A 27,841-nucleotide genomic window follows, 5' to 3' on the forward strand; every position below is an offset into this window, starting at 1 on the left:
CTTTTACAGACTTTGTGACTCTGTTCTATTCACATTAGAAGACCAAATAAAAGATATGGTTGAACCTAAAATAAAATATATTGAGACACTCTTCTAATAATTTACTCAGTTGGTCATTCATATTGCCAATATGTAGTGGGGATTGTGAAGAACATATACTATTATAATAAGAGAAAAGATTCTATTGCTGTGCGCTGTTACCTCTGGTATTTCTGTCAATGAAAGTCATAGTGAATTAAAATCTGACTGATTACATCTAAGGTGGTTCTTATTTGAGATATTTTCTTGTACATATGTTAGGTAGTTAGAAATTTATGTTTAGCAAAAATTTTAATTGTTGTTTTCACTCAAAATCAGCTCTGACTGATAATCAATGATCATCTCATCATTTTTCTAAACACACTGCAACTAGGCCCACATTATTCAATGTATCCTTTATTAAGACAGCAGAGCATGAGTTGATAAAGGTTCATAAAGGATTGAATGATAGAACTCTGTATTAGATATTTTACAGTATTTAGTTTGTCTGTTTTGAGTTCAAATCTGGCTGGAGCTGGCTGTCTTTCAGCTGTTCATAGTTGATAGAGTGACTATGCTCACTCCCATAAAATATGTGAGATAGTGCCACTATACAAAATCCTTATTAGTTTTGACTGTATGGTTAAGAAACTTGCATCTCGACCATGAAAACTTGGGTTCAGTCCCACTACATGGCACCTTGGACAAATACCTTTTATTATTGCGCCAGGCTGACCAAAGTTTTGTGAGTGGATTTGGTAGGTTGAAACTAAAAAGAAGCCCATCATATATGTATGTGTGTGTCTTTGTTTTGTTTTGTATTGTGTTTGTTTCCCACCACTGCTTGACAACTGACATTGGTTTGTTTATGTCCCTGTCACTTAGCAGTTCAGCAAAAAAAGCCAATAAAATAAGTACTAGAGTCAATTTGACTGAACCCTTCAAGGTACTGCACCAGCATCATCACAGTTTAAAAGTAAAACATAAAATATATATTCCTGGAATGCTAAATGCTTGATTCCTCTGGGTCTTTTTTTAACTATATATAGATGTTATTAGAATTTTAAAAAAAAACCTCTTCGTAATGTAACATGAAGATGTTGTATATCAGAGGTACTGGCAATTTCAACTAAATAATTAGCATTGTATGTTAACAAAGGGACTTTTGTGTAGTTACTTGATCTGATAGAAATAACAACCAAATAAGAGGTGCCAACAAAAGAACCTCTATGTAATCACTTGACCTGCTAAAAAATAGCCACCAAATTTCTCATATCATACTCTACTGTCTTATAAAAAAAAATACAACATTATTTAATGTCATCTCAAATTATGGTGGGTGTCACAGTTGGAATGCTTTTGATCAGAAAACTGCTGGCTCAGAACCGAGCTGGGATTAAATGACAACAACCAAACTCTGTTCATAAGGCAGTGAACTGGCAGAATCATTACTATGCTGGGCAAAATGCTTAGTGGTACTTCATCTGTCTATGATCTGAGTTCAAATTCTGCCAAGGTCACCTTTGTCTTTCATCCTTTCAGTATTGATAAAATAAGTACCAGTTGAACACTGGGATTGATATATATTTCTTTTACTACCCACAAGGGGCTAAACATAGAGGGGACAAACAAGGACAGACATAGGTATTAAGTCGATTACATCGACCCCAGTGCGTAACTGGTGCTTAATTTATTGACCCCGAAAGGATGAAAGGCAAAGTCGACCTCGGCGGAATTTGAACTCAGAACGCAGCGGCAGACGAAATACCGCAAAGCATTTCGCCCAGCGTGCTAATGATTCTGCCAGCTCGCAGGATTGATATAACTGACTTAATCCCCTCTCCTGAAATTGTTGGCCTTGTGCCAAAATTTGAAATCAGTATTATGCAGAGTTCAAATACTGCTGAGGTCATCTTGTCTTTCACCTCTTTTGGGATTGATAAAATAAAATACCAGTCAAGTACGTGTGTGTGTGTGTGGGGGGTATGTTATCGACTATTCCCCATTTCTCCTCAACTTGCTACCCTTGTGCCAAAATTTGAAACAGTATTATGCAGTGTCAACCAACTACTTAAAGTCTGAAACTATGGAATGTGAAAAAAAAATTGGTGAGTGTCTAAATCAGTAAATTGTCAGTACTAGGAGTTTCCAAAGTTGTATAAACTAGTTGGCTTTGTGGTAAGAAGTTTGCTTCTCAAGGCATGGATCAGGGTTCTGTTCTTCTGTGTGGCACCTTCGGCAAGTGTCTTCTACTATAGCCTCAGGCTAAACAAACCCTTGTGAGTGAATTTAGTAGACGGAAACTGGAAGAAACCTATTGTGTGTGTGTGTATCTTTGACAACTGGTTTGGTTGTGTTTACATCCCTGTAACTTAGCAGTTTGACAAAAGAGACTGATAGAATAAGTACTAGTCTTGGAAAAAAAAAAGTACTGAGGTTAAGATTCATTCAACTAAAAATTCTTTAAGGTGGTGCCCCAGCATGGTTGCAGTCTAATGACTGGAGAAAGTAAGAGATAAAAGATTTAGAAGAGAAATTTAATGTTTTGGACAGGGCTTTTCATTGGAGAAATTATTAAATATTGACTTTGTACCTATTTAAATGAAATCTTTCTTAGATCTCTTTCAGTACGTAATTTGTTGTCCACTGATCATTATTTCAACTTTCCAAAGTGGATAAAATAAATCCCTATGATATATATTCAGCCATCATCTTCATTTTATATCCAGTTTCCGATGCCAGCATCAGTTGGATAAGTTTGCACAGTCAGAGAGTCAGCACATATTAAGAGGTACTGCTCACCAAGATGAGTAGGAGGACTGCGTTTTGCTCATGTATTTAGTTTTTGGCTTGGTCTCTATGATTGATGGCTTTCTTAAAACCAACTATTTCACAATGTATACAGAATGCTTTTTATGTGCCACCAGCACTAGAGAGGTAACTATGTCCTTGACATGACTAAAGAGACCTCTTAACTCCATGTCTCTGCTTGTTTACCAAACTCTTTTACAGATTGAGAGACAATGATGATAGTGATAAATAAGAAGGATGCATGATAGGAATACTCAGTTCTTTGAGTTATTGTATGTATAATCAAATCAACATGACCAAGAAAATAGCAGAATGATAGAAGGTAATATGACCCAAGATATATATATATAGTTTACTTTTCTGTTAAGTACTCCATCTGGCAAGAGATAAAAATTGTTTAAAGTACATCATATATACAGTTCTATATTTAAGAAATGAGGAATTATGTGCATTATTTACATTTGATGGATACTTGTCCTCATCTTGTTTGTTAACACAATATTTCGGCTGATATACCCTCCAGCCTTCATCAGGTGTCTTGGGGAAATTTCAAACCTGGGTTTTCATTCCTAAGGTATTTTTCAGTGTTATTATTATTATTATTATTCAGGTCACTGCTTGGAATCAAACTCGGAATCTTGGTGTTAGTAGCCTGCACTCTTAACCACTACACTCACGGGCATATGGCGTAGTGGTTAAGAGCGCAGATTACTAACCCCAAGATTCCGAGTTTGATTCCAAGCAGTGACCTGAATAATAATGATAATAATATTGCAAAATACCTTAGGAATGAGAACTCAGGTTCAAAATTTCCCCAAGACACCTAATGAAGGCTGGAGGATATATCAGCTGAAACATTGTTAACAACAAACAAGATGAGGACAAATATCCATCAAATGTAAATAATGTACATCATATATAGTTATGAGCTACTAATAGTTTCATACATAAACCTGCTTAAAAAGCATCTCTAATGTATGAAACTATTAGTATCTTTTAGACCCAGGAAGACATGGGATGAGGTGGTGAAGCACGACCTTCAAACATTGAGCCTCACAGAGGTGATGACAAGTGACCGAGACCTTAGTAGTATACTGTGCTTGAGAAGGCCTAGCAAGCCAAATGAGATTGTAGCTGTGGCCAGTGTCGCATAACTGGCCCATTTAAATGTACCCTTCAATTGTCGGGACATATGCTGTGCTTGAGAAGACCTGTTGAGTCAAGTGAAATTGTAGTCCTAGCTGAGTCCAGTGTCACCTGGCTGGCACCTGTGCTGGTGGCACATAAAAAACACCATTCAAGTGTGGCCAGTGCTGCTTGACTGGCGCTTGTGCTGGTGGCATGTAAAAAGCACCATCTGAGCATGGTCAATGCTAGTGCTGCCTGACTGGCTTCCGTGCTGGTGGCATGTAAAAAGCACCATTCGAGCATGGTCAAGGCCAGTGCCACCTGATTGGCCCCTGTGCCTGTGACACATAAAAAACACCATTCAAGTGTGATCGATGCCAGTGTTGCCAGACTGGCTCCCATGCCAGTGGCACATAAAAAGCACCATTTGAGCATGGTCAGTGCCAGTGGCATCTGACTGGCTCTCATACCAGTGGCACATAAAAAGCACCCACTATACTCTTGGAGTGTTTAGCATTAGGAAGGGCATCAGGCTGTAGAAACCTTGCCAGATGAGATTAGAGCCTGGTGCAGCCTCTTGGGTTGCCACTCCTCAGTGAAACTGTCCAACCGATACCAGCATGGAAAGCAGACATTAAACGACAACGATGATGATTATTTGTATATTTTATGTGTAAAAAATTACTCGGAGTTTTATCTTGGCTACCGAATAATTGTCACATATTACATTTACAGATAAATTCCTCTGTTTACATAATATTGAGGTCTCTTTCTTTCTTTTGTTATCTTACCGTTTTTATATATATAATTGGAAAAAAACCACCTTTTATCAATTCAACAATGAAAAAAATTAAATTGAATTTTTCCCTGTAAGTTTGGAATAATGTTCCCTAATATTATTATTATTATTATTATTATTATTATTATTTTATATATATATATATATATATATATATATAATAGAATTATACACTTGAATCTTTCTCACAGTCTTATTCTTCAAGATATTGTTCATAACTTTGGTGTTTCTTCTATTATCCATCATAGTTACCATTTTTTATTTTAACCATTCACATACATTACATTCAAAGTTTAACTGTTACAAATATGGAAATTGTTATCATTTTGATTTGTTTGATTTGCTAATTTGTTTTTATTGGTGGATTTAATATATTTAATCTGTTTTTAATCTTTTCATTTTTTTCCCCCTTAATTTTATACATTTAATTTTTTTCTTTTTATTTATCTAACCTCACATTAATATGAAAATTTTTGGTAAATTTTGGTTTTGAGAATTTATTACAATTCAAAAGATTAAGGAACTTATTAAACATGCTGAATATGAGTGATTTAATAAAAAGAAAATTATAAATATTATTTTGTTAATTGCATCAAAATCTTAACTTTATATATATATATTTATATATATATATATATATTTTTTTTTTTTTTTTTTTTTACGGTAAGTAACTGTACATCTGGTTTCCTGATGTTAAAATATCTGACTTAAAGGACATTTTTGTGTCATAATATAGAAAACTGTCTTAATGATATGGATATAAATACACTGAAACCGATATTTTTTTTTCTAAAACTGAACTTTTACTTTTTAACATTTCAACTCTTTAGCATTCAGTTTACTTCGTCAAATGTAATGCTTCTTTATTTACATTCTTTTGAATTAATCCTGCATTGTCTTGGAGCTTCAAGATTTCACTGATGTAATTAATTGTTTGTTTTTAGAATGACATTGTAGGGGTAGGTGTGAGAGGCCAGATCTGGCTAATTTGAACATAAAACAAGTAGAATATTTTGGCCAGATATGGGCAGGTTAAAATCTAAAGGGTTTAAATCATTGGCGCTTTAATGTTTTGTTTTAATACTGTATAAGACTTCAAGTATTTACCTATAAAACACACACAAAGAATTTGTTGACTAAAATCTATAGATATGTTGTGTAGCACAGTGGTATTTTAATATTTTTATCAATGTTTTGATCAAGCTGTATCTTTGATTTTTCTTATTTTCAGATAAAGGAAGTTTTAAATAGATATTTCTTATTTGAAAATATTAATCTTATTTTCTTTGCTACTTACAGTGGACAAGGCCTCGATGTTTGTAATCCACCACGATCACGAGCTCATTGTCGAACAATGGCTGAACAGTTATTTCATGACAGCTTGCCAATTGAGGGACAATTGAGCAATATGGTGTCGAGGGGCCTCCAACCAGAGTCCATGAATAAACTCAGTCAACTCAGGTAAGGAAAAAGCCAAATGTAAACTTGCATGTTGTGTTGGTTTGTAACAAACTAGCTACTGTCATTGCCATCATCATTATTTAGCATTCGCTTTTCCATGCTTGTATGGGTCAGGTGGAATTTGTTGAGTTAGATTTTCTTTGATCAGATGCTCTTCCTGTCACCAACCTTCACTTGTTTCCTAGTGAGTTAATATTTTCTCATGGCCAGACTTGTCTTTCACAGAATAATGGAAACACAGCTTATATTTCAACCATGTTGTCAAGACAAGGGTAAACACAAACACACATACATACATACATACATACATGCATGATGATGGCTGTCCACTCATGACCGAGGAAGACCATCACTGACCATTGCCCATATAAAATACCAGGCATGTTTGTGCATAAGGTGATTGCACCAGCAGTTGGCTTCACCTGGGTTTGCACCTGTAATTTCCATGCTTGCTATGGAACCCTCCTATTTGACCAAGCATTAGATAGTTGCCTTGCTGGCAATTGCACAGCCTGTAATTTTTGGTCCAGCAAGGCTTGCACAGCACCTCAGAGACCCTTTCCACCCTACTGACATGATCGAGAGACAAACCGGGGCAAGATCTATGGGTCACAGGCTTAGGAATGTGGGAATGTTATGAACTCGAACGCAAGCAAAAGATTCCAAAAATGTTCAATACTATTTCCTGCATATCTGGTTTTGCACCAGGGTAACCTAGCGATATGTTTTAACAAAAACTATGCGGGGCCTCACTCCTAGTGGTCTTCCAACATGCCAGGTACTAACCCAGGAATTCCGAGTGCCCATGCACACGCGCACACACACACACACAATGGGCTTCTTTCAGTTTTGGTCTACCAAGTCCACTCAAAGCTTTGGTCTGTGCAGAGGAACAGAAACTGAGATCACATGGTCAGGAAGCAAGCTTCTTAATCACACAGCTATGTCTGCACCTCACCCATGAATGACATTGAATTAAAGTGTAATGAGAGATGCTCATTTTCAGGTGTATTCAGAGCCGCAGATGTAAAACTACTCTGATTAAAATGAAAAGAATGTTGTTGTTTTTTTTTATGGGGCACAACAAACATCTCTGTATTAGAAAGGAATGAAAAGTGAAGAAGTGTAATATTCATGGGCATTTGTAGTTAAGTAAAGTAAAAATGATTGAAACCCTGTTCCAATCTCATTGTGGCAAGCTGGCAGAACTGTTGGCATTCCAGGCAAAATACCTAATGACATTTTATGTGTCCTTATGTTCTAAGTTCAAATTCTTCCATGGTTGACTTTACTGTTCACCCTTTCATCATCATCATCAAACATCCATTTTACATGCTGGCATGAGTTGGATGGCTTGACTGAAAACTGGTAAGCTGGAGAGCTGCACCAGGTTCCAATCTGATTTGGCATGGTTTCTACAACTGGATGCCCTTCCTAACGCCAATCACTCCAAGAGTGTAGTTGGTGCTTTGTATGTGCCACTGGCACAGGGCCAGTTATGTAACACCAGCATTGGCCACACCTATGATCTCACTAGGCTTGACAGGTTTTCTCAAGCATGGTATAACGCCAAAGGTCTCAGTCACTTGTCACAGCCTCCATGAGGCCCAACGTTTGACCAGTCAAGTACTGGGGTTGATGTAATCAACTTACCTTTCTCTTCAAAAACTGCTGGCCCTGTGCCAAAATTTGAAACCATTTTGTGGTGGGGATGTGAAAAATGTTGTACACGGTTCTTTATTGGAAATGTGATAGTACCATCTGATGTTCTCAATGGTTCTCAGGGCTCTGCTATTGGAGTCATTGATCCATTTTGCCAGGATCTTTGAAAGGAGTCACTTTGCTGCTCTGTAGAGAAGAATGGAGAGGGATATGGTTGCCTATTCTAAAGATCAGAATACACATGATTCATTTGTGATAAGATTTTAGTGGTCATTATTTGTAGTCTTTTAGATTCCAAATAATCAACCAATCTCATTAAATATGTCTTGAACTGCAAATAATGTTTATTTTATTTTAATCCTTTAAATTTAGATTGGATTTGCAAACCAAGTGTGAGCAGATAATTCTGTTGGATTTAGAAGTATCGATTAAGCAAAATGTTGAACAGCTGCTCTGGAAGTCAGTATACTATCAGCTGATAGAAATTTACCGTAAGCAGTTAGCAGAGGAGCCATCCACCAGAAACGTTTCTACAGAAAGCATTAAGGAGCAACTCTTTACTGTCCTTGATGAGGTATATACATTTAATCAATTACTTTACATTATTGCAATGAAATTTCTAATAATTTAAAATTATTAAAATTTTAAAAACATTTTAGGTTAGCTTGATTAATAATGATTAATCTAGCATATTGGGATCTTTTCGGCTTGAACGGCAGTTTTTTCTAGCGGTGTCATATGAAATTGTCACTCATAATTATGACCCTAGAATCAGTCTATTGCATTTCAATCTCTTTTAGGGTTAGGGTTAGGGGAAGGGTATCTTTTTTCTTCACAAATGTAAATAAACCCAATCTGTTTCTTAAACGAGGACATATTCATATGACACAGAATGCTTTTTAACTCAATGGATGTCATTGATTGATTGAAATTGCAGAAATTGAAGAAAAAAACAACAACAAATATCTTACAAACTATAGAATTTTCTCAATAAAGCTAAGAGAAAAAGATGTTTTATAAACACATTCTAGCAGTATACGAAGTTTAAAATTTTTTAGTTACCTAGAAATTGTTAAAAACTGCTGTTCAAACCGAAAAGATCCGCATATTGAGGATTATCTGCATGACAACATTAGCTTACAATATACCTGAAGTCTTGCAATTTTTCTTTTTCTCCTTTTTAAACAGCTCTTGCCAACCTTGTTGAATAGCCATATCTAGTCTTGATAAATGGCTGTAGCCAGCCTTGTTGAATAGTTCTAACCAAACATGTTGAATACCAGTCTTGTTGAATACCTCTTGCTAGCCTTGTTGAATGGCTCAAGTCAAATTTGTTGAACAGCTTTAGGCCAAATTGTTGAATAGCTGTTGCCAAATTGTTGAATAGCTGTTGCCAAATTGTTGAATAGCTGTTGCCAAATTGTTGAATAGCTGTTGCCAAATTGTTGAATAACTCTAGCCAACCTTGTTGAATAGCTCTAGCCAGCCTTGTTGAATAGCTCTAGCCAGCCTTGTTGAATAGCTCTAGCCAACCTTGTTGAATAGCTCTAGCCAAATTGTTGAATAGCTCTCGCCAAATTGTTAAATAGATCTAGCCAGCCTTACTGATTAGTTGTTGAAGTTCTCTCTACAGATATTCTACAGAAATTATAGCCAGCACTGATTTTTGTTACTGTACTATAATTTCTAGATGATATCTCTAGAGATAAGCTCAACAAGTGATGTTAAGCACACTGCTAATGCAGTTGAACATGGCATTGAGTTTTAAAAACGCTTAATATACTTTATAATATATTATAGTTGCATTATGAAATACCTTATCCCTACAAGTCATTAATACTACAAGTCATAATACTAGCAAAACTTGTTGATTAGATCTAGGCAGACTCATTGAATAACCTAGCCAGTGATATTGAATAACTCTAGCTAGCTTCGTTGAAAAATTCTAGCAAGTCTTGTTGAGTAGCTCTAGTCAGCTGTATATACATAAATAAGTCTATGGTGTGGAACCTGCTGACTGAGAGCTTAGTGATTCAAGGCATATTCTCTATTTTGTTTCTGTCATTTGACTGCAGCCATGCTGGAGCACTGCCTTTAGTTGAACAAATCAACCCCAGGACCTATTCTTTTTAAGCCTAGTACTTATTCTAACGGACTCTTTTGCTGAACCGCTAAGTTAAAGGGACATAAGCACACCATCATCAGTTGTCAAGTGATGATGGAGGAGGACAAACACAGATACACAAACACACACACACAACACACACAAACACACACACACACACACAATGGACTTCTTTCAGTTTCCATCTACCAAATCCACTCACAAGGCTTTTGTCGGCTCGAGGCTATAGTAGAAGACACTTGCTCAAGGTCCCACGCAGTGGGACTGAACCCAGGACCATGTAGTTAGCAACTTACTTACCACACAGCCACTCCTGTGCCTACACTATGTCTGATGTTTCATTTGCCCCAAACTTCAGCAGTCTAGTTGTGGCCATTGCATTTCTGTTTGCTGAGCAGGCTGAGTGATTATGTACAATCATTCTCATTTTCCTTTTATTCTTTCAAAGACAGTACTTGAAGATGTTTGAAAATTTAGGCTTGTATAGTGTAGTTTGCTTCCGTTGATTATTGAGGTAGCAAAACAATTGTTTTAAATACAAATTTCTGTGTATTATTTACAATAGCAATAACTAATGTATATTATTTTTGCTTCACTAAAAACAATAAATAATTATTTATAGATTCAATGAAATTCTGCTTAACAACAAAAATTAAAACTCTCTTCATGTAGGCCATATGCTTATCATGTTATTGTTAACAGTTAAAAACACTTGATTTGTTAGAGTGATGAAGGAAGAAACCAATAATTAAACACAGATGTTTTAAATTGTGTGATCTTATATTTTTTTTAATATTTTTGTTTTGTCTTCTAGGGAACTTCCTTCTATGAAGGTCTTTTAGAACATTTGCAGACAACTTACAACTTCTCCTTGACACCATTTCTTGACACCAATGGTTCCCCTCCTGAAACCTGCAACAGAACAGTCAAACTTGCTTTACTCACTTCCCAAAGAATTATGATATGTCTTGGTGACATAGCTCGATATCGAGAATTGGCCAACGATTCTACAAACTATGGCAGAGCACGAAGGTGATTGTTGAATTCTGTAATTGATTTTGAATTCATCAATGGTTTGTCGATATTTTCTCATTTACGTTCCGTATCATTTCAACTATGCACAGCGTTTCATATTTGAAGAAATAGTCATGGCTCAGTGGTTAGAGCGTCGAGCTTACGATCGTGAGGTTGTGAGCTCGAATCCCGGACCTGGCTGCGTGTTGTGTTCTTGAGCAAGACACTTTTATTTCACGTTGCTCCAGTTCACTCAGCTGTAGAAATGAGTTGCGACATCACAGGTGCCAAGCTGTATCGGCCCCTTTGCCTTTCCCTTGGATAACACTGGTGGTGTGGAGAGGGGAGGCTGGTATGCATGGGCGACTGCTAGTCTTCCATAAACAACCTTGCCCAGACTTGTACCTCAGAGGGTAACTTTCTAGGTGCAAGCCCATGGTCAGTGTCTGACCGAAGGGGGTCTCTCAGTCATGTTTATACCCTCATTATACTGACAGTGTTCTGTTTTGCTTACTAGTATGGATGGGTGAGTCTTTTTCAAATTTGAATATTTTTAATTTGGAGGAAACAGTTACCATTTCTGCTGCTAACCTGTCTATGGTGACTTATTTGTGAAAATGATTATCAGTAGATGACAAAGCAGACTATGATGGTTGGAGTAAGTTTTGAACTGCTGAGTGTGTGGTTATTGATCCAGTACCTTGACTCTGGTTTATCTTCTTTATAAACTGATCCTCTAAAATCATGTTGGAGTTTAAAGTAAGATTTAATGATCAGAAATTTATTTAAAACAAGGAAAAACTTGTTCAATTAAACAGCACGAAAACATGAACACAGTAATTTATAACTTTATATTATTTATTCTAACAAGACTGCAACAGAGTTAATGATTTTATATAAAGTACTAATACTAATTAGTGTTATAACTAATCTCTGATTTACTGAACAGCTAGCTAATATCGATCCTATGCAGAACAACAATATATATGCATAATTTAGCTTGAACCAGATCAGAGACTGATTTAAATCACCATTTTTATTTTTGTAAAATGTAATTTTTGTTAGGTTAAACAAGAATTTTAATCATACTGACTTAAACATTTTTTCCATTTCCAGTTGGTACATGAGGGCTCAGCAACTTGCCCCTAAAAATGGTCGACCTTACAATCAACTTGCAATCTTAGCTCTCTATACAGTAAGTATTTGAATGTAACATTCCTTTTGCATTTTTTAAAGTTGTTGATAAACTATTACAAAGACATTCGGTTAGGACTAACATAATAATTATTTTGGCAAGTGTAAGTTAACCCTGTCACTGCAAAATGAAATTTTGTGGTTATTCCAGTAATAATGTTAAATATCTGCCAAAACATAGAATTGGTATTTTCTGCAAGTCCCACTGCTTCAATAAATTTGACATATCTCAACAAAAAAATAGTTTCAAATATGACATTCCTCAACAAAAAATAAATTTAGATTAGTATATTAAAATGTTTTGTACAATTAGGGGTAATGAAATTTTGAGTGGATACATCTCCAGCTGAGAATCGCTAATCTTGCAGGTTTGTAAGTGCTGGTGCCTTGTAAAAAGTATTTGTGCCAGTGTTGCATAACAGCACCCAATACACTATGTAAAGTGGTTGACATTAAGAAGGGTATCCAGCTGTAGAAACCATGCCAAAAAATACATGAACAGCCCATCAGCTGGTCAGCTCCTGTCAAACCATCCAACCCATGTCAGCATGGAAAATGTATGTTAAATGATGATGATATCTGCTTTCTGCAATAAAAGAGTGAAAAGGGTTTCTTTTGAAAATCTTATTATTATTCCCTTTCAGATTAGTTATGAGTAAATAGAGGTGCTTATTAAATCATATGTATAAGAAAAATGTATAGCTTAATAAATGTTATGAGAATAAACTGAAATTGCTTGATATCCTGCATTTAAATACAATCATCATCATCATCATTGTTTAACGTCTGCTTTCCATGCTGGCATGGTTTGGACGGTTTGACTGAGGACTGGCAAGCCAGAAGGCTGCACTAAGCTCCTGTCTGATCCGGCAAGGTCTCTACAGCTGGATGCCCTTCCTAATGCCAACCACTCCAAGAGTGTAGTGGGTGCTTTTTGCATGTCACTGGCACAGGGGTCAGTCAGGCGGAACCGGCATTGACCATGCTCGAATGGTGCTTTTTATGTGCCACCGGCATGAGAGCCTGTCAGGCGGCACTGGCATTGACCATGCATGAGTGGTCCTTTTTATATGCCACTGGCACAGGAGCCAGTCCAGTAGCACTGACATTGACCATGCTCGAATGGTGCTTTTTACATATTGTCAGCACGGGTACCAGTCAGGTGGTACTAGTATTGGCCATGACAATGATTTCACTTGACTCCAACAGGTAATAAAGAAAAAACAAAGATTTTGTAATTTTATGCCATTCTGATGTCAACATCATCATCATCATCATCATCATTTAACGTCCGCTTTCCATGCTAGCATGGGTTGGACGGTTCAACTGGGGTCTGGGGAGCCCGAAAGCTGCACCAGTCCAGTCAGATCTGGCAGTGTTTCTACAGCTGGATGCCCTTCCTAACGCCAACCACTCCGAGAGTGTAGTGGGTGATTTTATGTGCCACCGACACAGGTGCCAGACGAGGCTGGCAAACGGCCACGCTCGGATGGTGTTTTTTTTATGTGCCACCGACACAGGTGCCAGACGAGGCTGGCAGACGGCCACGCTCGGATGGTGTTTTTATGTGCCACTGACACAGGTGCCAGATGAGGCTGGCAGCTATCAACTGGATTTGAACCCAGCATCTTTACTTAAGTTCTAAAGCCTAAATGAAGAATTTTAGAGAGCATATGCAAAAGACAAAAACTGAAATATCTCTTGTATATGAGGCTAATTCAGCTGAGATCAGTCAAGCAAATTATTTGAGTAAAGTATTTCATCATGGTGGGAGAGAGAGAAAGTTTTTAAAGGTTTATGGCAGTACTGGGGAAATGAACGAAACACCTGTTGTTTTGTTCCAAGTCAACTCTGATTAAACAAACCTATTGTCAAAATGTACTCCAACCATGGCCATCCTTCTTTACGATGTCTAAAAGTACATTATCTAATGTATCCTTTCTTGTGATGATAGGTTGTGATTTGAGAGGGATTTGGCTACTATTTCTAGCTGGATGAGTCGAGCAATCGCATAAAGGCTCCTTCATGTTCAGCATTAAAGTGAAGTGTGGTGGGAAGACAGTAGGAAATTATATAGTGATTAAAAAAACAGCTACAGACAAGGGAGATGCTGAAAGGTTGCAATGGATTGAGGGGTGATATGAGCATATAGACATGCATATATGTGTGTATATATATGTGTATGTATATATATGTACATATGTCTACACATGTGGAATAAAATAACTTTATTTTATATATACAGGGTGTCCCAAAAAAATGTATACACACCTTAAATAATTGTAAATTTGTTATTCTTTGTAAGCCTAGTACTTATTCTATCGTTCTCTTTTGCCGAACCACTATGTGTATACATTTTTTTTGGACACCCTGTATATATATATATATATATATATGTATGTATGTATATATGTGTGTTTGTGTGTGTGGTACACACGCACTCAGTAGCAGCTGTTGTCATTGATGATGTTGAATAAAAACTTACAAAAATGAAATAAGGTAAAAAAAAAACAAGCAAACAAAAACAAAACGATTGATTGAAAAAAAATGAAACTATTAGTTTAAAAGGTAATGTCAAGGGCATGTCGAACATGTGATACTGAGCTGCTGTTGCTGCTTCTATTATTATACTTATAATATATAAAAAAAAAAAAAGGCAATGACAGCAGGTGTCCTTACAGAATGTTTATATATATTTATATGAATTAAATATAAAGGGAATTTTATTGTTACACAGAAAAGGTTTTAACATTGGTAAATTTCAATGTACATAATATTATTTGACTTTTTCCCCAACATTGTTACTCTATCTGCAGTACCCTGTGTAGGTCCTTGTCATTATATCTGTGGTATTTTAAATAGTGTAGTTCTTGGTAGCTGCATTTATCCTTATCCTCCTCCTCATCATCATCATTTAAGGTCCATTTTCCATGCTGACATGGGGGTCGGATGGTTTGACAAGATCCAAAGAGCTGCACAGCTCTGTGGTATGGTTTCTGTAGGTAGATTCTCTTTCTAAAACCAGTCACTTTACAGTGTTTTTTGGGTACTTTTATATTTTTTCTTTTATCTTCATGACACTAACACTAGTGAGTTTGCCAAGTAACTTGCAAGATAAAGTAAAGAAAGAAAAAGAAGTCTCCTCAGCTGAGTGAGAGAGTATTTGTGAGAGCAGGAGGTGGCTTTATACCAGATGTTGAAGGCTGATTATCTATTTATCCTGTATGAGTGAATAGCAGATCAGAGTAATTTTCAAGGTCAAGGTCAAACAAATACATGCAACCACACACACACACACACAAACAAACATGCAATATTATCTTAGCTACATATGTACATGTGAAGGCACATGGCTCAGTGGTTAGAGTGTCAGGCTTACAATCATGAGGTAGTGTGTTCAATTCCTGGACTGGGCTGTGTATTGTGTTCTTGATCAAGATACTTTATTTCACATTGCTCCAGTTCACTCAGCTGTAAAAATGATAGTGATGTTACTGATGCCAAGCTGTATTGGCCTTCGGATTTCCCTTGGATAACATCAGTGGGGTGGAGAAGGGAAGCTGGTATGCATGGGCAATTGCTGGTCTTCCATAAAACAACCTTGCCAAGACTTGTGCCTTGGAGGGGAACTTTCTAGGTGCAATCCCATGATCATTTGTGACCGAAGGGGGTCTTTACCCTTTTTTCGCTATATGTACATATAGACACTGGCATGGCTGTGTGGTATGGAGTTCTCCTCCCAACCACATGGTTTTAGGTTCAGTCCTACTGTGAGGCACCTTGATCAAGTATTTTTTACCATAGCCTCAAACTGACCAAAACCTTGTAAGTAGATCTGGTTAACATAACCTGAAAGAAGCTCATATATATAACGTGTGAGTGAGTATGTGTATGTATGTGTGTGTCTGTGTCCCCCACCACTGCTTGACAATTGGTGTTGGTGTGTTTACACCCCTGTAACTTATTAGTTTTGCAAAAAGTGTCTGATAGAATAAGTACTGGAGTTGGTTTGCTTAACTAAAATTCTTCAAGATGGTGCTCCAGCATGGCTGCAGTCTAATGACTGAAACAAGTAAAAGAATAAAAGAATACTCACACAGACCTTAAAACAACAAAGTAGGGAGAAAAGGTTAGGTGAAAAAGGACAATGTGTTGTCATAAGGCCTAAGAACATGTGTCAGTATCTGCATGCATACATCAATACGAATGTCTATGAATGTGAGACTGTGAGTGGCAGGAAAGAAGAAAACATACTAGGAAAAAAAAACCAACTTAATTTAAGTCTATTGGGGAAGTCATGTTAAATATAAAGAACATATATCGCAATGTTATTATCATCATCATCATCATCATCATCATCGTTTAGCGTCCGTTTTCCATGCTAGCATGGGTTGGACGGTTCTACTGGGGTCTGTGAAGCCAGAAGGCTTCATCAGGCCCAGTCAAATCTGGCAGTGTTTCTATGGCTGGATGCCCTTCCTAACGCCAACCACTCCGTGAGTGTAGTGGGTGCTTTTTACGTGCCACCCGCACAGGTGCCAGACAGAGCTGGCAAACGGCCACGAACGGCTGGTGCTTTTTATGTGCCACCGGCACGAGGGCCAGGCGAGGCTGGCAACGGACACGAAACGGCAGTCTGAATATGCCTGATGCATGTTTGAGCTGGAGAACAAGCTACTCACTGCGTTTTATCATGGAGAATATATAATAATGAAATTATTGTATACAGTGCTCAGGTGCACCACAACTTGTCAAAAGTGTGTATAAAGCATATGCAGTAATGTACAAATGTCTGGGAAGTGAACAGTGTATGAGTCAGATACATGCGTGCGTGTGTATGGAGGGGAGAAAATCAGGTGTAGTGTTGGCGAATCTCAGGAAGCATGGAAGTTTTGAAGGATGCATTGCTCCGACAACTAACAACGGATGCCGGCAGTTTGTTCCATACTTCAGCAACTCTTAGCGTGGAAAAATGTTTCCAAAAGTCATGGGACCTGTGCTGTTTTCTGACCTTGTAAACATGTCCATAAGTGTTAGACAGGTGGAGTTTGAAAAGGTGCTCAGAGTTATTGTTAGTATATCTCTCATCAGTCACTGACACTAAGCAGATGACATAGATACTTATATTTGCAATTCTGTGAAAATCTGTGAGATTTTGTAACTTTGTATGCTAAGAAATGACGGATCAGTGGGAGTCATCTCACCACCATCGTCATCATCAGCATTTAACATCTGTTTTCTATGCTGGCATGGGTTAGATGGCTTGACAGGAACTTGCAAGGCCAGGGGCTACACCAGGGTTCTATAGTCTTCTTTAGCTTGGTTTCTACGGCTGGGTATCCTTCCTAATAACAACCACTCCACAGAGTGTACTGGGTTCCTTTTACATAGCACCATCACCACTGCTTTCTCTTTCTATGTGACACCAGCATGGTTTGTGGATTTACAAATACTTTGAGTGTTATCTTAGATCAGTGGTTTTCAACTGAGGTTCATGTGAACCCCCGAGGCTCCATATAAGACTTTTTGGGGTCCACATAACAAAATAGTAAATTGGAGATCCACAATAGAGCTCTTTAAAAGATTTTGCTTTAGTTGTATGTATTTCAAGAAACAGCTAAGTTTCTTTCTCTAACATTTTACATAGTCCAACCTACACAAGTTAATGTATGAAAAACAAAATAGGAGTTTTGAAAGACGTTTCTAGAAAGCTAGTTTTTAAGTGTTGAATGGCTATGAGGATCCACCAGAATAAAATAGTAATCAAAGGGGTTCATAGAGAAAAAATGATTGAGAACTCGTCTTAGATAATTCAATTTCCAAATAATATTTAAAAAAAATTTAACTATAAAATGCTTATCATTTTTTTTTCCAGAAACGGAAGTTAGATTCTGTTTATTACTATATGCGTAGCCTTGCTGCCAGTAATCCCTTTATGACAGCACGGGAGAGTTTAATGTCACTATTTGATGAAGCCAGAAAAAGGGTAAGAGATTTTGTTCACCACTTTGTAATTTGTACATGTGTTTGACTGCTTGAATTCAATATAGAACCATGCAGAGAAAGAGTTTTTTTTTTTTCCATTTATATGTAGACGTGGCCATATGATTTAGAAGCTTGCTTTGCAATCATGGTTTTTTGGTTCAGTTCCACTGCATAGCACCTTCTACTGTTGCCCTAGGTTGACCAATGTCTTCTGAGTGAATTCAGTAGACAAAAACTTTGTAGAAGCTTATTGTGTGTGTGTCTGTGCTTGTCATCTTCTTCCACTGCTTAATAACTGGTGTTGGTTTGTTTATGTCCCTGTAACTTAGCTGTTGAGCAAAAGACAGTGATGGAATACCAGGCTTTACAAAACAAAATGCATAGGTACTTGGGTCAATTTGTTCAAGTAAAACCCTTCAAGATAATGCCCCAGCATGGTTGTAATCCAGTGACTGAAACAAATAAAAGATAAAAGCTTATATTATTTTGGACACGGAGCCCTATGTAGACAAGAAAGTAACTGAATGATAAATTGTCACTGAGACCCATTTTCAACATTAGCATAATATAGCATTGGTTTTACTTGTCAAGTTTATATAACTTCTGACGTTTTCACTGAAGTATTTACTTACTGACTAAGGTGTCAAAGTATCTAATTAAAGCTAATTAAGATGTTAATCCAATAAGTATGGGATGACTTTTTCCCTTTGTTGATCTTTATTTATTAAGTAAATAATCATCATCATCGTCATCATCATTTAACATCTGCTTTCCATGCTGGCATGGGTTGGTGAGTTTGACTGAGGACTGGTAAGCCAGGAGGCTGCTCCAGGCTCCAATCTGATCTGGCAAGGTTTCTGCAACTGGATGCTCTTCCTAGCACCAGCCACTCCAAGTGTGTTGTGGGTGCTTTTTGCATGCCACTGGTATAGGAGCCAGTCAGGCGGCACTGGCATCGACCACTTTCTAATGGTGCTTTTTACATTCCACTGGCACAGGTGCCAATCAAGTGGCACTTGCATCTGTTACACTTGAATAGTGCTTTTTATGTGCCACTGGCATGGGAGCCATCAGGCGGCACTGACATCCTCCATGTTCGAATGGTACTTTTTACATGCCACTGGCACAGGTGCCAATCAAGTGGCACTTGCATCTGTTACACTTGAATAGTGCTTTTTATGTGCCACTGGCATGGGAGCCATCAGGCGGCACTGACATCCTCCATGTTCGAATGGTACTTTTTACATGCCACTGGCACAGGTGCCAATCAAGTGGCACTTGCATCTGTTACACTTGAATAGTGCTTTTTATGTGCCACCGGCACTGGAGCCAGTCAGGCGGCACTGACATAATGTAAAGAGAAAATATATATAGTTATTAAAAACTTTAGATCTAGGATTGTATGTTTAACGTTAACTAGCACTATGACCCGGTGTTGCCGGGTCTAGTGCTAGCCAAGCATATTTGGTCTTTCATGAAAATCCCGCTCTCTTGTCATTCACTTGGTCTAACTCGTTAATTATTCCCTGTATTTCTCAAATCAAAAAAGCATGCATGTTTGAAAGCCAGAACACATAAGACTTCTTTGCAAAACACAAAAATGTGCTGAGTCGTACAGACTCTCTGCAAATGTGCATGCGCATTCAACTGTCAAGGGTAAAATTATCTCCATCAAAAAACAGCTGACAGTCTATTGGCATATCTAGCAGTACACACGCACCATGTACAAATTTCTCTGTTTTATCGATTTTTTTAATGGCTTTCTGGGGTGACTGGGGAAATGAAAAGATCTTCACGACCACTCTCAGACAGTTTTGAAAGCCCATAGAAAATGCGAGCCTTTTATGTGAAAAACTGTGGATTTGTATAAAGGACACACAGATAAACAGACATTTTGCTGTTTATAGATATAGAGATTTGAGAAGTATGGTATGTGTATGTTTAATCCTTTAGCATTCTGATTACCCTGACAAATGTAATACTTCTTTATTCACATTGTTTTGAATTAATAAATACATTCTCTTGTAGCTTCAAGATCTCAATGATGGGGTTGTTTATTTTCACAATTATATTGTAGCTTTGGTGTGCTGTGGCCAGTTTAAATGCTAAAGGGTTAAAATGTTGGACTTGAAATTGAAGCCTACCAAAAACATTGTGTTGTTTAGATATATTATCATGTGATCTAGATGAATAGTTTCATTCTTGCAAATTTGAGATACAGGCTAAAAGTATTTCAATGTCCTTTTTTTCTCTGTTGTTGTCATCTTTGTAAATTGCAGACTGATATTTCAGGCTGAAGCTTCTGAGAAGAAACGAATGGCTGAGAGAGAGAAAATTGAAAAGTTGAAAAGTCAACAGCGGCAGCAGGGCCAGAGACGAGAAATTTGGGTTGCTCCCGATGGTACTAGTCATGAAGATAAACTGGAAGACTCATATGAGGAGGATCTATCCAAATTGCCACTGGATAAAGTTAGTAATACAGAATATTTATTATTATCATTATTATTATTATTATCATTATTATTATTATTATCATTATTATTAAGGTGGTGAGCTGGCAGAATCATTAGCATGCTGGGCAAAGTACTTAGCAGCATTTTATCTGTCCTTATGTTCTGAGTTCAAATTCCACTGAGGTTGACTTCGCCTTTCATCCTTTCAGGGTCGATAAATTAAGTACCAGTGAAACACTGGGGTCGATGTAATTGACCTAATCCATTCTCCCAAAGTTTCAGACTTTGTGCCTTTAGTAGAAAGGATTATTATTATCGTTATTATTAAGGCGGCAAGCTGGTAGAATTGTTAACATGCTGGACAAAATGCTTAGTGGTATTTCGCCCATCGCTACATTCTGAGTTCAAATTCTGCCAAGCTCACCTTTGCCTTTCATCCTTTTGGAGTTGATGAATTAAGTATCAGTGAAACACTGGGGTTAATGTAATCGTCTAGTCCCCTCTCCCAAAATTTCAGGCCTTGTGCCTAAAGTAGAAAGGATTATTCTTACTGTTATTATTGCCATACCAAGAACTACCACATCTGATATATCTTTTATTTATGGTAGGATGAGATTTAGGAAAATTTAGCAATTGAAGCAACTGCTTAGAGCAGGTATGGTCAACTTTTTAAGAAGTGAGCTGCATGTGATATGATTCATCATCAGGCAGGCTGCGCAACTGAAATGATTCATGATAACTTTTTGTTAGGCATGCCATTCAGAAAGTTTTTCTCATTTAAGAAGCCTTTTTCATTTAAAAGCCTCTTTTGCTTTTATTTGAGGAAATAGCTAGTCTTAGTCTTTGTAGCCAACATTTTAAAAACTACAGTAAGCATTAATTCTTATATCATGCTTTTTTTTGAGTTTTTATTTCATATGTTATTTATAAAATATCAATGTTTCTAAAGAAGTTGGAGTAAAACAGGTTTTGTATTTGCCAATTTTTTTTTTCTTATCTGAAAATAAGGCAGTAATGAAGAAAAGCTTAGTGTTTAGTATATTTGGCTCACAATTGTAAAGCTGTGAGTTCGATTCCCAGTGGTGCTTTGTGTCCTCAAGCAGTATACTTTGTTTCACCTTGCTCTAATCCACTGAGTTGGCAAATATGAACTGTACCTGTAATTCAAAGGGTCAGCTGTGTCACATTTGGTGTGTCACACTGAATCTCCACAAGAACTACATTAAGGGTACATGTGTCTGTAGAGTGTTCAGCCACTTGCAAGTTAATTCCATGAGCAGGCTGTTTAGTTGATCAAATTAACTGTAGTACTTGTTGTAACCAATGGAGTGCCCCAGCCAGTTTGTACACATTTATTTATCAAAAATCAAAATCAAATTCGATGACTGGCGTCCGTGCTAGCGGGGTGCAAAGAGCACCATACGAGTGTGATCATTGACAGAGCGGCTAACCGGCTTCTGTGCCAGTGGCACATAAAAGGCACCATTCGAGTGTGATCGTTACCAGTGTCACACTACTGGCACTCGAGCCCCATGCCAGTAGGGTATTAAGAGCACCATCCGAGCGTGATCGTTGCCAGAGTGGCTATCTGGCCTCCATGCCGGTGGCATGTAAAAAGGGCACCATTCGAGCGTGATCGTTACCAGCATTGCCTTACTGGCACCCGCACTGGTGGCATGTGTAAAAGATTCGAGCGAGGTCGTTGCCAGTACTGCCTGACTGGCACGTAAAAGCACTCACTACACTCTCGGAGTGGTTGGCATTAGGAAGGGCATCCAGCTGTAGAAACTCTGCCAGATCAAGATTGAAGCCTGGTACAGCCATCTGGTTCGCCACCCCTCAGTCACACGTCCAACCCATGCTAGCATGGAAAGCGGACGTTAAACAATGATGATGATGATGATGATGATTGAGTAGTTAGGGTTCTGTCAATATAGCTTGAATAGCAGTCAAGAGGCATTCTTCATTAGCTTTTTTCATTGCTAGTCATACTGTACATTAAGGATTCTTGCCAAATACATTACCTTGGTTATTTTATTAATTTGTAAAACATGTACTATAAAGCAGTATCTACAAAATTCATTCAGTTTGAAATTAATTCACTGCAGTTAAATATTTGTAAACAAATTACTCAATTTACTGTTTATTCTTTACAGCTAAATCGAAGATTTGTTCAAAGTTTTTTAAATGTACATGGTAAACTCTTTACTAAAATAGGGTAAGTGAAATATCTACATTTTCATTTTAAAGACAAGATATTACATAAGTGCTATTTAGGCTTGAATTTTCTTAACTCATTAACTTTCTTAAACATAATCAACCAGCAATTTAACTGAACTGATTTACTAACACATAATTTTAATTAGATTTTAAAAGTATTTAAATGTTACTTATTGTTTAAAATGCTTATCCCTCACTGGGTTTAGCAGAATTAAATATTGTAGATGGTTTCTGCTCAGCTCATTAAAGATTAATCTTACATTCTCCATCTTGACTTGTGTTTAGTATTAGAATATTCTTATTTTGGTTGGTGTAGGAATAGAACTAGTCATTGCCAGTTGGAAATCCACAAATCTTTGTCTAATTTCAAATTTTTTGTTAAGATTATATATATATATATATATATATATATATATATAGATTCTGTCTTACTATGTGCTTAAGGTATCGCATATGAATCAAATTTTTTTCTATTGACACAGTAAGCTGAACTGAGAAAAAGGCTAATTGATGAAATTATTTAAATTTAGTAACATTTGTTGATGTCTCAGAATGAAAATTTTATGACAAATTTTTGTCTATTTTATATTCCTCATATCTCTCTCTCTCTCTCTCTCTCTCTCTCTCTCTCCCTCTTTCTCCCCCCTCTCTCTCTATATATAATCATCATTTAACATCTGTTGTCCATGCTGGCATGGGTTGGATGGTTTGACTGGGCTGGCATGCTGGAAGGCTACACCAGACTCCAGTCTGATTTGGCATGGTTTTCTACAGCTAATGCCAATCACTCCAAGAGTGCAATGGGTGCTTTTATGTGCCACTGGCATGGGTGCCATTTGTGTGACACTCAAGTGCATTTACGTGCCACCAGCACAGGTGCCAATTTGCGTGACACCGGTATCTGCCACAACTGCAATTTTGCTTGGCTTGATGGGTCTTCTTCTCAAGCACAACATAATGCCAAAGGTGTTGGTCATTGCCTTCATGAGGCCCAACATATATATATATATATATAAAATTATTACATTATATAAAAGGGCTTAGTAAAATAAATTACTTTGCCACATACTGAACTCATTAGAAATAGTAGCTAAAAAAACTTTTTTAAAACTATTTCTAATACTTAAAGAAAACCTCTCTCATATAGTGTTTGCTCAATTCAACTCACGAAAGTATGGGGGTAAAGACATTAAAAAATCAAATGCAAAGGTTATTTGAGAACGTACGTTTCTAGATTAGTCAACTCGACATTTCTATCATCAGCTCAGAACTCCTTGGTTTGGATTTGAAAACACTGAAAGTGGGAGCATACCTTTCGGCTTCTTATCGCTTCTGAAGATCTGCTCGAAACTAACAGTGCCAGCAAACTCAAATATGCAAGCGAAGAATTTCTGCTCTCCCCTTCCACCAGCGTGGGTTAAAATCAGCAAACACTATGCTTTTTCGGTAAAATCCGAGGCATTAAATAGAGAGAGATGAATTATAATTTCAACAATTGAGGGTAAAATTAATTAATTATTAATCAATTTCACCAAGTATTCAGTATGCAAAGGACCATTTAAGGCGAATTCAAATTATTACATTATATAAAAGGGCTTAGTAAAATAAATTACTTTGCCTCATACTGAACTCATTAGAAATAGTAGCTAAAAAAACTTTTTTAAAACTATTTCTAATACTTAAAGAAAACCTCTCTCATATAGTGTTTGCTCAATTCAACTCACGAAAGTATGGGGGTAAAGACATTAAAAAATCAAATGCAAAGGTTATTTGAGAACGTACGTTTCAAGATTAGTCAACTCGACATTTCTATCATCAGCTCAGAACTCCTTGGTTTGGATTTGAAAACACTGAAAGTGGGAGCATACCCTTTCGGCTTCTTATCGCTTCTGAAGATCTGCTCGAAACTAACAGTGCCAGCAAACTCAAATATGCAAGCGAAGAATTTCTGCTCTCCCCTTTCCACCAGCGTGGGTTAAAATCAGCAAACACTATGCTTTTTCGGTAAAATCCGAGGCATTAAATAGAGAGAGATGAATTATAATTTCAACAATTGAGGGTAAAATTAATTAATTATTAATCAATTTCACCAAGTATTCAGTATGCAAAGGGACCATTTAAGGCGAATTCAAATTATTGCATTATATAAAAGGGCTTAGTAAAATAAATTACTTTGCCGCATACTGAACTCATTAGAAATAGTAGCTAAAAAAACTTTTTTAAAACTATTTCTAATACTTAAAGAAAACCTCTCTCATATAGTGTTTGCTCAATTCAACTCACGAAAGTATGGGGGTAAAGACATTTAATGCCTCGGATTTTACCGAAAAAGCATAGTGTTTGCTGATTTTAACCCACGCTGGTGGAAAGGGGAGAGCAGAAATTCTTCGCTTGCATATTTGAGTTTGCTGGCACTGTTAGTTTCGAGCAGATCTTCAGAAGCGATAAGAAGCCGAAAGGGTATGCTCCCACTTTCAGTGTTTTCAAATCCAAACCAAGGAGTTCTGAGCTGATGATAGAAATGTCGAGTCGACTAATCTTGAAACGTACGTTCTCAAATAACCTTTGCATTTGATTTTTTAATGTCTTTACCCCCATACTTTCGTGAGTTGAATTGAGCAAACACTATATGAGAGAGGTTTTCTTTAAGTATTAGAAATAGTTTTAAAAAAGTTTTTTTAGCTACTATTTCTAATGAGTTCAGTATGCGGCAAAGTAATTTATTTTACTAAGCCCTTTTATATAATGTAATAATTTGAATTCGCCTTAAATGGTCCCTTTGCATACTGAATACTTGGTGAAATTGATTAATAATTAATTAATTTTACCCTCAATTGTTGAAATTATAATTCATCTCTCTCTATTTAATGCCTCAGATTTTACCGAAAAAGCATAGTGTTTGCTGATTTTAACCCACGCTGGTGGAAAGGGGAGAGCAGAAATTCTTCGCTTGCATATTTGAGTTTGCTGGCACTGTTAGTTTCGAGCAGATCTTCAGAAGCGATAAGAAGCCGAAAGGGTATGCTCCCACTTTCAGTGTTTTCAAATCCAACCAAGGAGTTCTGAGCTGATGATAGAAATGTCGAGTTGACTAATCTTGAAACGTACGTTCTCAAATAACCTTTGCATTTGATTTTTTAATGTCTTTACCCCCATACTTTCGTGAGTTGAATTGAGCAAACACTATATGAGAGAGGTTTTCTTTAAGTATTAGAAATAGTTTTAAAAAAGTTTTTTTAGCTACTATTTCTAATGAGTTCAGTATGCGGCAAAGTAATTTATTTTACTAAGCCCTTTTATATAATGTAATAATTTGAATTCGCCTTAAATGGTCCCTTTGCATACTGAATACTTGGTGAAATTGATTAATAATTAATTAATTTTACCCTCAATTGTTGAAATTATATATATATATATATATATATATATATATATATATAAGAGAAAACCATCCGAAAGTGGCCGTAGCCAGTACCGCATCGACTGGCCTCCGTGCTGTGGGCACATGACAAACACCATCCGATCGTGGCCGTTCGCCAGCCTCATCTAGCACCTGTGTCGGTGGCACATAAAAACACCATCCGAAGACCCGGCAAGACTAGTCAGGCCATAACCCATGGCCCCTACCTGGACGTAGTCAGTCCACCTGTGCATACCTTCCTTCTTGTGACACTTGTGAAGACCTGTTGAGGCAAGTGAAAATCAAATCAAAACAAATCAAAATAGATGAACATCAATGGAATCTGTATCTTTGTGGTACCAGTGCCGGTGGCACACACTTTGTGGTACCAGTGCCGGTGGCACACAAGAGAACCATCCGAACGTGGCCGTAGCCAGTTCCGCATCGACCGGCCTCCGTGCTGTGGGCACGTAACAAACACCATCCGATCATGGCCGTTCGCCAGCCTCATCTGGCACCTGTGTCGGTGGCACATAAAAACACCTTCCGAAGACCGGCAAGACTAGTCAGTCCACCTGTGCATACCTTCCTTCTTGTGACACTTGTGAAGACCGGTTGAGGCAAGTGAAAATCAAATCAAATCAAAATAGACAAAATAGATGAACATCAATGGAATTTATCTTGTGGTACCAGTGCCTGTGGGACACAAGAAATCCATCAGTGCCGTAGTCAGTGCGGTGGGCACATGACAAACACCATCCGATCGTGGCCGTTCGCCAGCCTCATCTAGCACCTGTGTCGGTGGCACATAAAAACACCATCCGAAGACCCGGCAAGACTAGTCAGGCCATAACCATGGCCCCTACCTGGGACGTAGTCAGTCCACCTGTGCATACCTTCCTTCTTGTGACACTTGTGAAGACCTGTTGAGGCAAGTGAAAATCAAAACAAATCAAAATAGATGAACATCATGGAATTTGTATCTTTGTGGTACCAGTGCCGGTGGCACGTGGCACATAAGAAAACCATCCGAACGTGGCCGTAGCCAGTACCGCATCGACTGGCCTCCGTGCTGTGGGCACGTAACAAGCACCATCCGATCGTGGCCGTTTGCCAGCCTCATCTGGCACCTGTGTCGGTGGCACATAAAAACACCATCCGAGCGTGGCCGTCTGCCAGCCTCGTCTGGCACCTGTGTCGGTGGCACATAAAAAAACCATCCGAGCGTGGCCGTCTGCCAGCCTCGTCTGGCACCTGTGTCGGTGGCACATAAAAAACACCATCCGAGCGTGGCCGTCTGCCAGCCTCGTCTGGCACCTGTGTCGGTGGCACATAAAAAACACCATCCGAGCGTGGCCGTTTGCCAGCCTCGTCTGGCACCTGTGTCGGTGGCACATAAAATCACCCACTACACTCTCGGAGTGGTTGGCGTTAGGAAGGGCATCCAGCTGTAGAAACACTGCCAGATCTGACTGGATGGTGCAGCTTTCGGGCTCCCAGACCCCAGTTGAACCGTCCAACCCATGCTAGCATGGAAAGCGGACGTTAAATGATGATGATGATGATGATGA

The 27,841-nt window shown here is 37.8% G+C and overlaps 1 protein-coding gene across 3 annotated transcripts in view; it reads left to right on the forward strand.

Moving 5' to 3' along the window:
- The window catches only part of LOC115212815 (telomerase-binding protein EST1A-like), a 97,252-nt gene that overhangs the window by 25,609 nt on the left and 43,802 nt on the right, over positions 1-27,841 (forward strand). For all 3 annotated transcript variants that reach the window (XM_036504162.1, XM_036504163.1, XM_029781548.2), the window contains 7 exons: positions 6,056-6,217; positions 8,252-8,453; positions 10,819-11,036; positions 12,135-12,213; positions 18,088-18,198; positions 20,490-20,666; positions 22,807-22,868. In XM_036504162.1, the coding sequence (XP_036360055.1) occupies positions 6,056-6,217; positions 8,252-8,453; positions 10,819-11,036; positions 12,135-12,213; positions 18,088-18,198; positions 20,490-20,666; positions 22,807-22,868 (1,011 nt within the window). The remainder of the gene's footprint in view (positions 1-6,055; positions 6,218-8,251; positions 8,454-10,818; positions 11,037-12,134; positions 12,214-18,087; positions 18,199-20,489; positions 20,667-22,806; positions 22,869-27,841) is intronic.

Source organism: Octopus sinensis, linkage group LG6 (genome assembly GCF_006345805.1).
Source record: "Octopus sinensis linkage group LG6, ASM634580v1, whole genome shotgun sequence".
NCBI classification, from domain to species: Eukaryota; Metazoa; Mollusca; class Cephalopoda; order Octopoda; family Octopodidae; genus Octopus; species Octopus sinensis.